The sequence below is a fragment of the Cyanistes caeruleus genome, chromosome 15, assembly GCF_971803275.1.
Source record: "Cyanistes caeruleus chromosome 15, bCyaCae1.hap1.1, whole genome shotgun sequence".
NCBI classification, from domain to species: domain Eukaryota; kingdom Metazoa; phylum Chordata; class Aves; order Passeriformes; family Paridae; genus Cyanistes; species Cyanistes caeruleus.
In genome coordinates this window covers 10,398,264-10,415,972 of record NC_141715.1, presented here as the reverse complement: position 1 = coordinate 10,415,972, position 17,709 = coordinate 10,398,264, and the positions used below count along the sequence as shown (strand labels likewise).

The following is a 17,709-nucleotide window of genomic DNA, read 5'->3' as shown; positions in this document are numbered from 1 at the left end:
GTGTTGCAGTTCCTCTTGAAGAAGCATGTGCACTCCATTACCTGAAAGATGCAAACAAAAAAAGCCAATAAATGTATAGTCCTTATTGCCCTGAATACAGTGTTTCCTTATTTTCTCACTGGGACATGGAAAGCAAAAGGTTTGAGGGGAAAATAAGAAGTAATTGTGAAGTTCTGACTGTGCAAAGGTTACTCACAACACTTGCATCTTCTCTTACAGTGTTTAAGGAGCTGCTCTGCAGGATAGGACAGGAGAAGAATGGAATCCCACATATTCCAAAAATAGCAGAAAAGAAAAACAACCGTTATTCTATCCCAGATATGCCTGGAGATGTGGAACAGATGTTTCCCCGTGAAAAAGGAAACAAGAAAATGAAAGCAAACACTGTATCTGGTGGAAGAAATAGAATCAGGAAAATTTTAGACAAGACCCGTTTCAGTATCTTGCCTCCAAAACTGTTCAGGTTTGTCTGACTCTTTTGTCAAAAAGACAAAATCCTATTCCTTATTAGGTTGTGATATTTTAATCATAGAATCATAGGATGGTTGGAAGGGGGGATTGGGTTGAGAGGGAACTTAAAGATTTTAAAGACTATCCCATTCCAAGCGCTCCCATGGGCAGGGGCACCTTCTCTACACCAGGTTGCTCCAAGCCCTGTTCAGCCCTGATGCTTCCAGGGATGGGGCAGCCACAGCTTCTCTGGGCAACCTGTGCCAGGGCCTTCCCACCCTCACAGAGAGGAATTTCTCCCTAGCATCTACCTAAAACCTACCCTCCTTCAGCCTCAGGACATTAAGACATACCAATTGATTAGTATTTCTAGTCATTATGTTCATGTTGCTTATGTTTTTTAAAAAATCATAGCATCTGCCCCAGGAATGCAGAGAAAGACCAAATTATCTCTTCTCTCCCATTGAATGCTTTCAAATCTTTTTTCCCATCCTTGTTTTGAAAGCCTGTCTACAGCATGTAATTAAAACAGCTGAACACCATTATTTTTCTTATTTTCATTCATCCCAAAATGAATAGGAGGAATTTAATGCAGATAATTGAACCAGACCTGTTTTGCAGTGATGGCAGCATGAGCCAGTCACAGGATGACAGCATCGTGGGGACACGGCAGTGCCGGCACAGCCTCGCCATCATGCCCATTCCAGGCACCCTCTCATCCAGTAGCCCTGACCTGCTACAGCCCACAACCAGCATTCTGGATTTCTCTAACCCTTCAGGTAAAATGGCAGCTTGAGGTTAATTTATAGGATGGTTAGCAAGGCAGCTGGGTCAGGGGAAAAATTGCAACTGTTATTGGCATCATTAGTGCTGAGTGCAGTTGCCTGTACATCCTGTGGGCCTAACAGGGCCAAACTGGAGATGTACTGAAAATCCACACTGCCTGAATATCTCCTGCCTGGTTTTTTTTTTTTAGGTAATGTGGGACTTAGTTATTTTTTATAAAGAAATGTATTTTGCCAGTTCTGAGAGCCTTTAATTTACTATAATAAATTGGCTGTGGTGGAAGAAGATTGTCTTTGTCTGCCCCTTTGTCCTTTGCCATCTCTCCTCTGTGCTTTGACTTGTCCATCCTTCCATCTGTCAGTATGTCAGTATATTTCAATCAGTATTGTGGATAGAATAGGACTGCTGTGGTACCAGCACACTGATATTCATGTTTCATGTTTTACAAACATTATGTATATTCAAGGGTATGTTTAAAATACTAAAAAGAGGTTTTGAGATACGTGGTTTGGGCTTTCACTAGTTGCTTCACTAGATTCACTAGCTGAATCACTAGATTGCTTGCTTTAGGAATTCAGTTTATATGGTGGCTGCATTTGTTGCAATATGCAGCTGCCTGTAAACATGTCTTGTCAAGAGTATTTTTTCCTTATTTTAACTGTAAGTTCTGTACCTAGTGACATATTTTGTAAATAAATGTGACTGTGACTTAAGTTTACATAAACTTGCAGATTTCCCCTTTAAAAGGGATGTGCACAGATACATCCTATCAGATGCATAAATATCCATAGCAGAAAATTTTCCTTTTTGCTGCAGTTTCAGATCCTTGCAGTCTGCATGTCAGCTACACGTTTTTCTAAAAATCTTAATTTAATACTATACAAGTTACTGCTTAATATGAAAGGGTGATAGCTAGTTTATCTTGGATAGAATCACAGGATAATTTGGGTTGGAAAGGATCCTTAGTGGTCATCTATTCCAACCCCCCTGCCATGGGCAGGACACATTCAGCTGGATCACTTAGCTTTACTTTAAGCTTGCTATAACAAATATATTGCCGTGTTTGAATGCCAGAGAAAACCCTATTATTTCTGGCACTGTACACTTGATAAGTTTTATAAGCATCTCAATCTTGATTTGGTGTTGATATGTTTTTTTCTTTTTCTCCTGTCTGCAGCTGTTGGGTTTTACTGTAAGTATCCTCATGTAAAGCATCCTGTAGAACTTAATATTGCATGGCTTGCCTGTAAATTTAACACTATCAGACGTTTCACTGGCATAGTTATTACTGTAGGGCATTGGATAGCCCTGTGCTCTGTAATTTTCCTTAAAACAAATCCATAGATTCCTATACAGGCACTGTGCTGAGATGGAGACCTGCATTTTATTTCCACTTCTGCCCCCAGCACATTGGATGACCTTTGGGAGGTTCCTCTGGTTCTCCATGGCCTTGCTTTAAAGGGATGGAGTTGTTTATATCTCATTCATAGAACCGAAGTTTCAGAGGATAGCAGTTTGAGATTTAGCTTCTTCTTCTGTTGTACTTCATAACTAAAATTCTGTGCATGCCAACTTGAAATGTTCTTTGTATTGTCAAAATGAGCTGAATAATGCATAAAAAATTTAATTTAATAATTTATGTTTGCCTGCTTAAAAGCAAAGACCATGAAGACAGAAATGTGCCTGTAATTTATGTTTCTTTTGTCTGTCACAAGTTACATTCTTTTGGTTGCATGATTCTCTTCCTTTTTTTTTTTTTTTACCTTTTCCTTTTTTCTCCCCAATTCAGTTTTCAGTTTTCCACCATTTCCATACATTGAGTGTGTTCTGGTTTTTAGGTATGTTGATACCAAAGTATAGATGTTTATGAGTGCAGGCACTTCTCTAATTATTCAGTATGTCATTTCCACCACTTTCACTCCGAAATAAAGTACAAAATACTTACTTCTCCCTTATATTGCTCCTATTCACTTATATATTGAATGTCTCCTATTCAGCTAGAACCCAGCTTCTGATGAGAGTGTTCTGATAATGTGTTAATCATAATCATGAAACTGTTAGAGGAATTAGCTTCAATCAGAAATTCTTAACCCATGTTGTCTTCCATCTTAAAATTTATTTATAACTGATGTTGAGCCTTTCTTTTTTCCAATGGGTGGGACCTTTGGTGCTGAATCGTAGATTACCCGCTTACTTTTTACCTTGAAATTCCTTCTCCTTGTGCCCATAACACCTTTAAGTCCTGATGCAAAAAAAAGTAACCCCTTACTTTGAGGTCATTACCCTCAAAGATCTTTGTTGCCTCCTTAAGCAGGGGACTTTGATGGAGTAAAATCAATGTATAGGCACTGGGGGGAGCAGCATCTAAAGCAGTGCCCAGAGAGCTGCTGCTGGGAGTGCCTGAAGGACCTGGATGCTCTGCCCAGCAGGATGATTCCCTGGGCAAGTTCCCCTTGGGCAGAGGGACACCTGATCATCACTGGTGCTCCAGGGCAGATCACTCGTCTCAATATTATCAAATGATAATTTGTCACTTACCACTGCATTTTTAAGGGCTGGACAAATAGTGAGAGAAGGGAAGGGCTGTTTGGGAGGCTGTTGCTTTAAAGACAGCCCTTCCCTTCTTCCACTGCAGATCTCTGATGCAGGAGTTATGGCACATCTGCATTCAGTGGTGTTTGGGAGAGCTTCAAACTCTGAAGCCTTGGCTGAGGCCTCAGCAATATCCTCCCACCTTCTCGGGTCTGCAGTAAAGTTGTGAAGTTTTAGTCTTCAGACTTCAGGGAAAGGAAAAACTGGCTTTCCTGTGCTTGAAATTACTTTGCATTTTGACTCTTGACATTTTTTAAAAATCAGTTTTATTTTGAAAATCAAACTTTCTGTAGTAGCTAACAGAGCAAATTATTTGCAGTCATCATGCTGTGAATTAAACACATGTTTCTGTAGATACTCATTTCCTGCTGTAGGCTGCCTCAGATAAAGCTGTTCTCTAGTGCATTTATAATACATAAAATGTGCTATAAATCAAGACACCAGCCAAAGAATTAACTACTGGCAGCAGCTTAGTTCCTTCAGGGGAGAGAGCAAGCGTAAAAGCTCACAGCTAGTTCTGGGAGCAACCAAATCTGCTTACCTCTTCATATCCTCCCACCCCAAGCCCATCCATCCGTACTCAGTGGCTTCCCATCCCTGGGAAGCATGCCCTGGCATGTGTGTGGATCTGGCTCTCACAGACACAGGAGAGCCAAAGAAGGAATGATGCTGCCAAAGTTTTTAAGACACACTGGGAAGAAACAGTGCACAGTCTAGTTACGTACCTGGATGTCTTATACTTTGACTGGGGTCATGGGATGGTAGAGTAATTGAGTTGTAGAAGAGCAGAAAGGAGAAGTCTTTTTTTTTCCCTTACAAAGATTAAGAAAAACACAGAGTATTTTAGATATTTTTCAGGTCCAGCATGGTTCTTTTCCTCAGAGGCTGGTTGTTTTTGTATCCTGATGATAAAATGAGACAGTAAATCATAGGATCTCAGAATGATTTGGCTTGCAATGGACCTTAAAGATCATCTAGTTCCACCCCCTACCTTCCACTATACCAGGTGCTCCAAGCCCTATCCAGCCTGGTGTTGAACACCTCCAGGGATGGAGAGTCCACAACCTCTCTGGGCAACCTGTGCCATGGCCTCACCCCCCTCACAAGGAAGAATTTGTCCCTAGTATCCAGTTAAACCTGCCCTCCTTCAGCTTAAGCCAATTCCCCCTTGTTCTATCACATGCCCTTGTGAAACCTCTCCAAGTGACCTTGTGTCTTTTCAGGGGAAGAGTAACTTCACACATTAAAGGTGTTACGCTCTTTTTTTAGATATTCCAGATCAAGTGATACGAGTTTTCAAAGCAGATCAGCAGAGCTGTTACATCATCATCAGCAAAGACACTACAGCAAAGGAGGTGGTGAGTCATGCTGTCCATGAATTCAACCTGACAGGAGCCCCTGAGACCTATTCCCTGTGTGAGGTGTCCGTCAGCCCTGAGGGTGTCATCAAACAGAGGAGGCTCCCAGATCAGTTCTCCAAGCTGGCTGACAGGATTCAGCTCAATGGACGGTAAATACACCTTTTCTTGGTTGGCTTTTATTTGGCTTTCAGGATTGAAACATTTTATGTTGGAAAAGATCTTCATGGTAACAAAGCCCAACATAAAGGAGAGATGTTTTAATTAAAATAGATGGGTGTCTGTTGGAAGCACAAGTAAGTAAATGCCAGTAACTTAACGTCCCTCTCTTCTTTGGGTCACCTTCCTCTTCTGCACCCAAAAATCCCTCCCTAAATCTATAGCAAGTTTGCTTGATGACAGCTAAATTTAGCAGAGCAGGATAATGTATATAGTGGCTTACACCTAGAGAAAAAGGTTATATTTGTTTTGACACTTCTCACATGTACTTGAGGATTACAGTATACAATTAATTTCTTTCTCTGTGTCATGCTGTGATAAACTGATACTAACCTGAGATAAATTCTTCCTTTTTCAAGTAAACTGTTCTTAATGTTTCTTAAATGTTAAGCACTTTGGTTTTATCTGATCCATACCAGAAGAAAGTATATTAAAGTGAAATATTCTGTAGTTGTCTGTGCTAGGCAACTAGCACAGGGAATTTATGAGCAATAAACTTTTGTGTATCTGAAAGTGATTTACCTGGGACCATGAAATGAATTTTTCAAATATATTTTCATTTCTTGAATACTCTGTGCCTAATGCAAATATTAGTATGCCATACTAAATTTATGGTAAATTAGTGTAGGAAAAGTGTAAGAAATCTAGAAATACATTAACAGGAGATTTCTCAAGACTAGTGTGTTTTTGAAATGCTATTTTCACTGCTAAATTTACAAATGGAAAAGTAACGGACCTTTTTCTGAAGGTGAACACTACAGCGTATTACAGGGTACAGTGTAAAAATATTAACAAAAAGTTTTGAAATGTTTGTTTACTTAAGTAATGGTGTTACTTTACATTAACTGAAGTACATAGTTATGTTTTATGCTCACAGTGATTGGTATAGTTCAATGTCTTTGTCATCATAAACTCTATGAAGAGCGTCTCTAACGTCGTTACTCAATTATTCTTCAGGTATTATCTGAAAAACAATATGGAAACAGAGACCTTATGCTCAGATGAGGATGCTCAAGAGCTACTCCGAGAGAGCCAAATTTCCCTCCTCCAGCTGAGCACCATTGAAGTGGCCACTCAGCTTTCCATGCGGGACTTTGAATTATTCCGAAACATCGAGCCAACAGAATACATTGATGACCTTTACAAGCTGGACTCCAAAACAGGGAATGCTCACCTGAAACAGTTTGAGGATGTCATAAATCAAGAGACCTTCTGGGTTGCCATGGAAATTTTAGCCGAACCCAACCAACTCAAAAGAATGAAGATTATTAAGCATTTCATTAAAATTGCTCTCCACTGTCGAGAATGCAAGAACTTCAATTCCATGTTTGCAGTGATAAGGTAAAATATTTCTAATTTCTCAGATCTGATTGGTGCTGTCACAGGCAATTCTGGTAATCCAAACAGAAAGAAAAGAAATGGGGATATGCTGAGCAGACTGTGATTGGGGCTGAATGGTTTTCCAAAGCTGTACTGGTTAGAGGTGGATTGTCACTGTACCCACTGCACTGTCACCTCAGCACTTCAGTCCTGTTGAGGTGCTAGGTGTGACAGTCTCTTTTTCACTGGTACCTCAAAGGAAAAGAGAAGATGGGTGCAAAGCGCTGTTTGATTGATGAACTGCAGAAACCTGCCTGAGCATTGTGTCATTTTCTGTGACTTTGGCACCCAATTTACCTTCTTTTTGTCATTGTTACTTTTCCAGAGTCATATATGTGATGATAAGATTACTTTCTTCCTTCCATTGTAAGGACTTCCTTGAATCACTCTTGTTTTGGCTTCATTTTTCTTCTCATTCTTTTCTCTGTCATTTGCTTGCTTCTCTATTTTATTTTTTCCCTCTTCAATTGCACATTTAAGCTTTCTCTTCTGATTTATACTGAGTGCTGCTGCTTTAACAGCAAGAGTTCAGCATTTCCTGTATTGGCAATTATCTTACTCCCAGCCTTTACTGTAGGAAGAAAAAGGCACTGTGATTCATCAGACATTTGTGCTGTATTCCAGCAGCATTGTTGAAAACACCATTTTAAGATATTTATTCCCATGTCTAACCAGTTCATCAAATGTGTTGGCTTGTGGTTAGTCATTAAAGAATTCATGAATTTCTGTGAAGGGTACTGGACAATCATTGAGACTATGGCTGCTCATTATGTGGGAATACACACATGGATACTGATTCTGATTTTTATATTCTGCTCCTTAATTTTTCATGATTTGTTGTAGGTAAGGAAATTACTCTACTTCTCAGTTAAGTCCAATCAGGCCACAACTAAAGTGGTCTTCTGTTCAAAAATAAAAAAAAAAAAGCACATAAGTTAGTTTTTTTGTTTTACTCTTATTTCCAGAAGAATATGTTTTTGTTAGCATATGGGATTCTCTTTCTTGTCTTGTCCTACACAGCAGTTTGATGCCATATGTTTCATGAAATAGGAGGATAACAGTCCTAATGTAGGGAAGATAACTGTCCTAACATAGCATGGAAAAGAAGCGCTGTGGGCTGGCATATGTTTGACTTTTTCATGTCAAAGTAGGCTTTGTTTGGCATAGCATGGAGAGAAATTTGTCTAAAAAATAAACCAAATACAAAATTAAATTTCCAGAAAAAATAACAACTGAGATTAGCAAATTCAGTGACAGTGTGGCTCTGGATTTGCTAAGGAATGCTGGAGCACCTCTCTTTCCAGTTCTGCAAAGGTGAGGACTTTGCAATTATTGCAGAATTTTTTGAGCATAATTGGTGACAAATTATGATAGGGAGGATGGATTTTATTTATTTAATGCTTTTATATAATGGGGTGTTTTTGCATCCAAATAGCTCTGGATATATTTTTACTTAGTGGGAACGAGGGCCCAGTGACAAGTTTTAGCATGTCTGCTCTTCCAGTCCTCAATCTGTTGCTCATGTACAGATACTCTTGTCTGAAGGTCTGAAATCAGAAAATCACAGAATGGTTTGGGTTGGAAGGTACCTTAAAGATAAACTCTTTCCAATCCCCTGCTATTGGCTGGGACACCTTCCACTACACCAGCGTGCTTCAAGCCCCATCTAGCCTGTCCTTGAGCACTTCAGGGATGGAGCATTGACAGCCTCTCTGGGCAGCTTGTGCTGGGGCCTCACAAGGAAGAATTTCTTTCTAAAGTCTTGCCACTTCTGCTTGGGATGAGCTCTGCAAAGTTCTCATTATCTGTCTAATCATTGGTTCACCTCATGCATTTTTGACCATTTTTGTTCTTACTGTGGCATACATTTTTACAGGAAGTGGTTCTTAGATAGATCTCAGTCCTGTGTTACAGAGATTCTATTTGGGCAGTAATTTGAAAATTGTATCTTGAGCAATCCTGGATTTTACAGTCCTGTTGAAAGAGCAGAGTGTTATTGTGATGAACTTGAAGCCTGCTATTCACCCAGCTTCACAGTTAACCTTGGGAAAGCTATTTTTAATCCTTAAAACAACCCCCAGCCCTTCACTTTGTTCTGAAAGGTAATGATTCTGCTCACAGCTAATAATGAAATGTTTCTGCTTTGCAGTGGGTTAAATCTTGCACCGGTGGCTCGTCTCAGAGGCACTTGGGAAAAGTTACCCAGCAAGTATGAAAAGCACCTCAGAGACCTTCAAGATCTTTTTGATCCATCTCGAAACATGGCAAAATATCGCAACATCCTCAGCAGCCAGAGCATGCAGCCTCCAATTATCCCACTTTTCCCTGTTGTCAAGAAAGATATTACATTTCTGCATGAAGGTAATGTCAAACAGAGAAAATAAATGAAGCATTGAATGTACTTCAGACCTTTCTTCAGTGCTTAGTGTGTCAACAGGTGTCTAACAAAGCTGCCACCAGTAGGATGCTTTTGAGGGATCCTTTGTAGCAGTAAAATAAAATATGAAGAGACTGGTCCTACACAAAAATTAAAAATAAACCACATATTTTTAACATTTTGAAAGCAATGCTGTAATCCTCCTCAGCTGTATTGGTTTAGGGTGGAAGCATAGGTGAGTGTGCTCTCTGGTAGCTATACTACTTCAAATATTTTCTCTTACAAAAAACTTGTTGCTGTAATGTTGCCAGGTTTTCATTCCATGTTGTGGCACGCACAGCTCCAGTGATACACCTCCTACTCTTGGTTTCAACATTTTCAAGGGATTTTGTTTAAACGTTTATACAAATTCCTGTTCACAACTGGTTGACATGAACCATTTCCAAATATGCATAATTCTTGGTTGTGATGGTTCAGCAGAACTATTTTAACTTTTTTTGTGATGTGAATGTTGTTAAGGTCAATTCTGTATATTATTTTGACATTTTACAAGTAAATTTGGGCATAGTTCACTTATTCCTTCTTCCTCCTCCTAATACTTGTTACTTTAGAAATAGATTAACAAAAGAATACAGGGTACTCCAAGTGGGCCTGATTCCATTGGTGCTTTGCAAGAGCATCCTGTTTTCTTGCTGTTTTGATTAAAAAAAATTGTGTTGATTGTGGGGCTAGGAGGCAAGAAGGGTAACAAGGAAAGAACTAGAGGCACAGTGTCTGCTCAAATTTTTTTTTTTTTTTGCTTATGTGTGTGTTGCAATTATGCAGGCAACGATTCTAAAGTGGATGGCCTGGTAAATTTCGAGAAACTCCGGATGATTGCCAAAGAAATTCGCCAAGTTGTCCGAATGACCTCGGCAAACATGGATCCAGCTGTGATGTTCAGACAAAGGTGTGCAATGGGAAGGGCAGTGGCACTGAAGGGGTCTCAGTGTGGGGAGATGTGGGTCTCTGTGTACATCAGCACATTGGTATTTCATTGTGTACCTCATCATTGACATCTACCATCAAACCACGTCCTTTATCAAATTATGACAAAACAGTTGATGCTTCCCAGACCTGCTTTGAATGAATGATAAACCAATTTATTACCTTTAAAAAACACAGAAGAATAAGTTCTAATTTTACTGATACATACTTCTGCCAAATAAAATGTTAGTGTCAATATAGTTTTGAGAGAGGTATAATATTATGGAGTACAATATTTAGATATGAGAGACAGATAAAAAACACCTAAATCACTGATGTATAGATTTGAAATGTTTCAAAACAGAGCCCTACTGATAATACATTAAATTCAAACTGAAATTTTTTTATTTGTTCTAAGCACAGCTTGTTCCACCTACATAAAATGTTTGATATGTTTAGGCTTCAGCAGGTGGAGGGTGTTCTCTTGCCTTATTTTTCTTATTTTTTCTCTTTTTATCTTGATGCTGAATATCACCAGGCTCAGTGCTAACAAACTGCAGAATAAAAGTAATGTATCTTCTAATCTGGTGCTGATTAGCTCCAGATTTAGTGGAAATGAATTATTTCCTGCATCTGTTTTCTTCCCACTGGCTGAGCTAAAAGCATCATTGTCTGTGTTGTGTCCATACAGGGTCCTGATCCTGTAGGTATCTGTGGGATGGATGGTGGCCTCCCTCCTTATGCTGTCTGCCTCAAACTAATGGGCCAGACAAGACCCCTCAGAGTGCAGTTTGGGTGGGACTTGGGGGCAAGGTCATCTGGTGCTGAAGAGACACATGGTTCTGACTTCAGAAAATGTCAAAATGCTGTCTTGAGCTGCCTGTTCCTCTGCACCACGGCAGAGTAGAGCTCTCTGAACACCCTGGAAGGAGTAGTCCAAGTAGGAGACTCAGTGGACAGTTTTTGGGTGAGGTGTGCTTCATCCACCCAAAATTCCAGTCACCTGTGCAGTTGTGATTTTCTCTGAAGTGTGAATTCAGTTACATCTGTGCAGTGGAAGGAAATAGGGCATGCAAGGATAAGGTAGTCCAGTGGTCAGGATTCACAGAGGATCATCAGTTCTGTCTGGCCTTTGTTTGCAAGGCTGGCTATCAGGAAAGATGTTTATTTTTTATTATTTTTTTTTTTAAATACAGGCATTTAAAGCCAGTCTGGACTGGGCTCTGAGCAGCCTGGTCTAATGGAAGCTGTCCCTGGCCATGGCAGGGGCGGGGAGGGGATGAACTTTAAGGTCCCTCCAAACACAAACTGTTCTCTAATTTTGTGACTCTAAAAATGGCCCAGTCTGAGCCAAAAATAACAGATGCTTGTTAATGTTATTTAAAGATGGATTTGTTTCACAGTGGAGATTTACCTTTATACACTTGGATTTGAATTCGTAAGATTTCATTTTTAGCGTAAAATTATAAAGTCAGCTACTGAGAAGTTGTGATTGCTTTTCAGAAACTTTGGCATTCACAGCTGAAATTAGCCTTTACATAGATTTCCCAGATGGCCCATGCACTTCCTTTGACCTCATGAAGTCTAATCATTAGGTAAATTTAATATTAAATAGCAAATTTTAGTATGTTTTTCAGAATTACAGAATACATTTGAATGCCTGTAATTTAAATTACACACACTGCCGTAAACTGCTTAGGCATCTAATATTAGAGATAGTGCCAAAGATTAAAAGAAAATAATTCCATGTTTTCATGTCATTTATATTAATTTTCATTGCCTCTCACGTTTGATCTATCAGTTTGTGTTGTGAAGCACCAAATAAATGCTTTTGAAGATGAAAAATCAACAAGAAAGGATGTGTATTAGTGGTAACATGAAACTTGCTCACAAGTTCATTACCAATTACAGAAAGCATCTAGGCTTTCAAGATGTATTTGGCAACTGGCTTGTTTTCCAGCCAACAATCAAGAGAAAACAGTATCATAAAACTGAATATTGATAGTGACAATTTCTCATACACTTTCACCAGGCCTAATGCAAAGAATAAATTAATTTAATCCCATTTTCTGTAATATGAATGAGTTGCACTCCATCAAATTTTAATTTGACTTACAGAAAATAAAATAAATTAATGCAAGTTTGATTTTTTCATCTCGTAGGTTAAACAAAAAACTGATAGATATTAAAGTATTTGTCAAGTCTTACCCTTGCATTTCAGGAAAACATTGTGTTATTGTTTGAGAAGAATTTGGCTGTATAGAGATTTTTCTTTTCTGTTCTTTCCTGTCTACATCTTTCTTCCTGACTCTCAACTGTTTTTATTTTTTTCCTGTGCTTTTCTGTTCAAATACATGCTTCAATGTATATGGCTCTTGCTTACAGGAAGAAGAGGTGGAGAAGTTTGGGGTAAGTGTAGAGCTGAATGCAACTAAGATAAATAAAGATTATGCAACTCTTAACATACTGCATCCTCCTCGTTAGTGCATGCATCTGAAATACAGCATGCATTTTATTAACCCTGCAATACATGTTTTTTTGAAAACAGGAGTAAGGGTTACAGCCAATATTTTACTGCAGCTACAAGAATTCTGAGTTGCTTTTGTGTAGTAGATAAGTTGTTTGAGTTTTGGCTTTGCGCATTAAAAAAAAAACAACAAACCCACTGTGCAGTTATGTTGGAAGGCAAACTATTTTGGGAAGTAAATGGAATTAGTAACTTGACTTTTAACATGTTACAGAAAACTTGAATCCATTCTGCATTTTCAACTACAAGGATACTTTGAATTGTGGTAATGATGTAGTAATTTCCTCCCTGAAGTTTGTGTTCAGACAACCTTCAAAGTATTTATTTTTAGTGTATGTTTGAAATGTATCTCACATTTCCTGCACCAAAATCCTCATTGATACCACTGGAAGTGATGGTTGTGTGAGGAATGGATCAAAAAATGACTGAAGTTGAGAGTTCTGATGTTGGCCAGGGAAATTCCTGCCTGGTCCAGGGCAGTGATTTTAAGACTGCCATTGTAGCCATATTTTATGTGTTATGTGTATTTTTGCCCATAAAGTATTACCTGTGTGCCTTTGCATAGCAGCAGTGGGGACAGTGACAGGACTCTGGCTGGTCATACTGGGGTTAGCAGGTTTGGAATCTGGTCCCTGATAGTGCTGTGGATGCCCTTGGCTGGCAGCATTTGCTGCTCAATAATCAACTGCTCACAAGGCAGCTCATGGGGAGAAATAGCCAGGACCCATGGAGCTACTGTAATTTCTAACCCTTGGAATTGCTGTGAACACAAGGGAATAACGAAAAATAATTGTTGAAGGAAATAGAATTAAATTGCCTTAAAAAAGTCAAATTCAGGCTTGAAAGGAAAAAAATCCCAGGCTGTAAATAAACAATAAAATATTTCTATCATTAAAACCAAACATAAATTCCTGACCATTGTAGAATGGCTTTGTCCTTATCCATCAAGAGACAGGAGTGTCCCCTTTGTTTAAATAGCTGTGAACACTCCATCATGCCTTTTGCTACTCCTTGTCTCTAATAACATTACTTTTTTTATTTAAACTATAAATTGCTGTCAGTTTTTAAGCTTATATATTCTCTCAGAATGATTTATTTAATTTATTTGAAGAACTGCAGTCAGCTGTTTTCCAACATTTATTTTCTAAGCTCAGTGTACTTGATTCCTTGGATTTTCTCTAACAACATGTTTCATTCTGACTCGTGTGGCCATTATGGCTCTTCTGTGCCTGATGTTGTTTATTCTGCCACTTGTGATTCTGTAAACACACAAGATCTTGATAAATGTTTTCATGTAGCTTTAAAAATATTCATCTGAATATTTAAAAATCCCCACACAAACCCAGCTTTGAACAACTTTGATATTTTCCATTAGAATTTACATGTGATCTCCATTTACTTAAAAATGCATCAGAACTGGTGTGGCTGTAGGATTTTTGGCAGTTGAAACAGAGGTGACTGTGTTTAAACTATACCCAGATCTGTTGTTTGGTCACTCTTTCAGTGTGAATAGGAGTGACTGTCATGGAGAGTAACTCATGTGCTTTAAAAATTAGTTGTACTTATTTTTGCTTCATTTACTGATAAATTTGAGAGCTCAAAATTAGGAATATTGAAGAGCATCCTCTTTCATTGATTAAAGTCTGTATAAGTCGGGGTATATATGTATTATTACTGCCTTCCTCACCTTTCTTGGGATACATTTTTTAAATGAGCTGTTCTTCTATGAATATTTTTAATTAATTTAAGAAAGTTAAGTGTGTAATTGAATGCACTTTGTACATTTAACATAATTTGCCCCTTGTTATGAGAAGCTCAGTTTTCTAGGAGGATTGCAGTGGTCACTCACTTCTGTGCTCAGCTAAGTGCAAGAAGTTCCTGTGTAAACCTGATGTGTATACACAGTGGGTACCCAGTTCCTTAAACCAACAAAGTTACCAAGTTTGTCTACTTTTAGAATCTACAGTTGAATTGATAGAGCTGTTAAGGTTGGAAAAGACCTTTGATACAATGAAATCCAACCATCAACCCAACACCACCACCATGCTGACCACTAAACCATGTCCTCAAGTTCCTTAAACAAGTGTTTTTTGAACAGTTCCAGGGATGCTGACCCCACCACTGCCTTGGGCAGGCTGTTCCAGGTCTTGACAACCCCTTCCTGAAGAAGTTTTTTCTAATGTCCAATTTAAACCACTCCTGGCACAACTTGAGGCCATTTATTCTCGTCAGCTGCGGATCTTGCAGCACAGGTCTGCGGTTCATTAGCAGAGCTAAATGGGTTCCACATGCAGTGTTGCCCCTTGTTCTTCCCAGCTCCACATTTCCATATGCAGCCCTGTTCTAGATTCAGATCGCTGCTCTCAAAACCCAAATACGTTAAGACAAGTGTTTTAATGCTGTTCATCTTTGTTAACTCATTTGCATCAGCATGCACTAGCCCTAACTGAAGATTATTGGTATTAATCTGCTTTGGCCTATGCTACTGTGACTCTTTGTTGCTGTTGAGAACTGAACCTTTACTGCTTTGATGTTTTCTCTTGTAGATCTCTAAGCCAGGGCAGCATGAACTCAAACATGCTGGATGTGCAGGGAGGTGCTCACAAGAAACGTGCCCGCCGCAGCTCGCTCCTGAATGCCAAGAAGCTCTATGAGGATGCACAGATGGCGAGGAAGGTGAAGCAGTACCTGTCCAACCTCAGTGTAGAGACAGACGAAGAAAAGATCCAAATATTGTCACTTCAGTGTGAGCCTGCATACAGCACTTGTAAGTACAGTGAGCTATAACAGCAGCATGATCTATGGCATTTATAAAAAATGTTCCTTCTCTAGAAACACTCTTTAAAAATTTTCCTCCCTGGAGAAAATACTGTAGTAAGTGTTGTTTTGTCAGTTCATGTACTTAGAGCTTCAGGAAGATATCATATGTGTTCATGCTTTGGTTGAGCTCAAAAAACTTCTGTGATGTTTTTTATTTTGACCTTTAGTTCCTAAAGCTGTGTGTCTTTCTATCAGTCTGGCAGGAGATTCAATAGCACATCGGCTCTTTTGGTGCCCTGCTGTCCTTGCACAGAATTAGGAGGGATAAAAGTAGTGTTTACCATATGAACAGCAGGAAATGAAATGAGACAAAATTAATATAGAAACTTCAATGGATTACACCTTAGAACAAATGAAGATTGTTGAGAAGTTAGGTCAGTATTGTCTGATGAGTTTGACATGGCTTGACAGTCACAAATTGAGGACTACCTCAGGACAGCTCTCATAATTTGAGCTCTTGTCAAGCAAACTGTTGTCTGACCTACTGTCTTACACAGTTCAGTTAATTCTTATTTAGAAATGAGAAATTATAATTTGGTTTCATTTAGATACTCTAGCAGTTTTCCCTTTCTTGAAAGGCAGATTTGTTTCAAAATAGATGAGTAACAACCATGCTAAACAAACTAATGTTTCCTGCTTCTCTTTTGACCAAATATAGCATTTTAAGTCTTTTTTTGTCTTCAAATACTTTTGTCTCTGATGAGATAAGTTCAAAGCATGACTAGCAGAGATAGCATCTTGAAGATAAAATTCTAAGTCCTTCCCGTTATCCAGTACTAAGAATTCAAATCCTTGTTATTCCCTAAGATGCTGTCTTACACAGATTTTCTTCTAGTGTTTACTTTTAAATAGCACTGAAGCAGGAAGCCTGGATATCACCATATTTAACTCCCTTCTAAAAAACATTAAATCCTTCATGTTTGAACTCTTGATCTGTGTACAGTCATTACAGGTACCAGGCCCAAGAGAAAAACATAAATGTTATCAGATTGTTTTTTATTTGTTTTAAAAATAATAAATTAAAATCTTATTTGCCCAGTGCTAGCCATAGATATTTGTAAGTAAAAATAGGAAATATATACTGACTGTTCTTCTTCATGTAGTTAAGCAAATCAAGTCCATATTTTCTTAAACATCAGAAAGGAAAATGAAGTTTAAGTAGATACACAAATAAATATGTAGTTAGCATATTATTAAAAGATTAGCATATTATTAAAAGTACCATTTTAAAAACTAGGGATAAAGCCTTAAACCCCAAACCCCACAGGTAATTGGTCCAGTTGAGATTATACTTGTTACAGAGCTGGGAGAAAGAATAGAGGAGTAATGAGTAGCATGAGGGAGCTTGAGAGCCCCTCGTGGTTTTAAATCTGGTGGAGCAAGAGCACTGACCTGTCCCAGGGATGTCCCTCCACACTTGGTTGGATTAACCCCCATTTCAGGAGTTCAGCTCCCGTTTCTTACCTCAGTAGTAAGCTTCTGCCCTTGCTTGTGGTAGGAATGAGCAGCAGTGACAATGCAATCTAGAGTTCTCCAACAGAATATAAAGAGAAATAGGATGGCCTTAACTTCAGTCTGTGAATTGCTGTGTGATTAATGCAGAAGCTGAAGCACTGCCCTGTGCTGTAAATCACTTGTGCCACCTAGTGAAACATTTGATGCTGGTTGCAAAACCACCTGATTTTGAAGGAGGTGCTGTTATGCAATTGCACCTTGCATGCAAACATGTAAAATACAGACTTGTGGTAGGAATAAACAGCATTTCTTGATCTCTTGATTAAGTGCCTCTATGGCACTTTCAAGAATTTAAGGCTTTTTTTTAAAGCTCTTTCACACATCATCTTCAGTGTGATGAGATCGTAGTGTTTGGACTAGAAATGGTTTAAAATACAGCTTATTTTTATACAGTGGTTCCTTTGTCTGGATGGTTGTACTGCAATAATCATGCAGTTGAAAGTGGTAGATATTTATATGCAGTTTTTCCTTAACAGTGACAAAAAATTTAAGTGAGAGAAGAGGAGGGAAATCCTCCGAAATGTCTCCAGTGCCCATGAGATCAATTGGCCAAACCACGAAAGCCCATCAGCATCAACAAAACAGAATGAGTCAAGTTCTTCAGGTCCCAACTGTGAATTTGTACCCCAGCAGGAAAAAGGGACTGACAAAGGATCATGTCACATTCAGTGAGTATCTTCAGTTCACTTGGCAGGGGAGGTTTGAAGATGTAAGTAAAC

The 17,709-nt window shown here is 38.8% G+C and overlaps 1 protein-coding gene across 28 annotated transcripts in view; it reads left to right on the top strand.

Moving 5' to 3' along the window:
• Window positions 1-17,709, top strand: part of RAPGEF6 (Rap guanine nucleotide exchange factor 6) — a 123,113-nt gene that overhangs the window by 88,123 nt on the left and 17,281 nt on the right. For 12 of the 28 annotated variants that reach the window (XR_015276679.1, XR_015276678.1, XM_086851602.1 and 9 more), the window contains 10 exons: window positions 220-463; window positions 1,072-1,229; window positions 2,414-2,428; window positions 5,098-5,338; window positions 6,363-6,746; window positions 8,935-9,146; window positions 9,988-10,111; window positions 12,514-12,537; window positions 15,202-15,422; window positions 17,467-17,658. Coding sequence is in view for 24 of the 28 variants with exons in the window: in XM_086851602.1 (XP_086707728.1) it covers window positions 220-463; window positions 1,072-1,229; window positions 2,414-2,428; window positions 5,098-5,338; window positions 6,363-6,746; window positions 8,935-9,146; window positions 9,988-10,111; window positions 12,514-12,537; window positions 15,202-15,422; window positions 17,467-17,658 (1,815 nt within the window). In the remaining 4 variants the exon portion in view is untranslated. Of the gene's footprint in view, window positions 1-219; window positions 464-1,071; window positions 1,230-2,413; window positions 2,429-5,097; window positions 5,343-6,362; window positions 6,747-8,934; window positions 9,147-9,987; window positions 10,112-12,513; window positions 12,538-15,201; window positions 15,423-17,466; window positions 17,659-17,709 lie in introns of those variants that run through there. The other 16 variants (XM_086851623.1, XM_086851607.1, XM_086851616.1 and 13 more) reach the window with 4 other exon arrangements.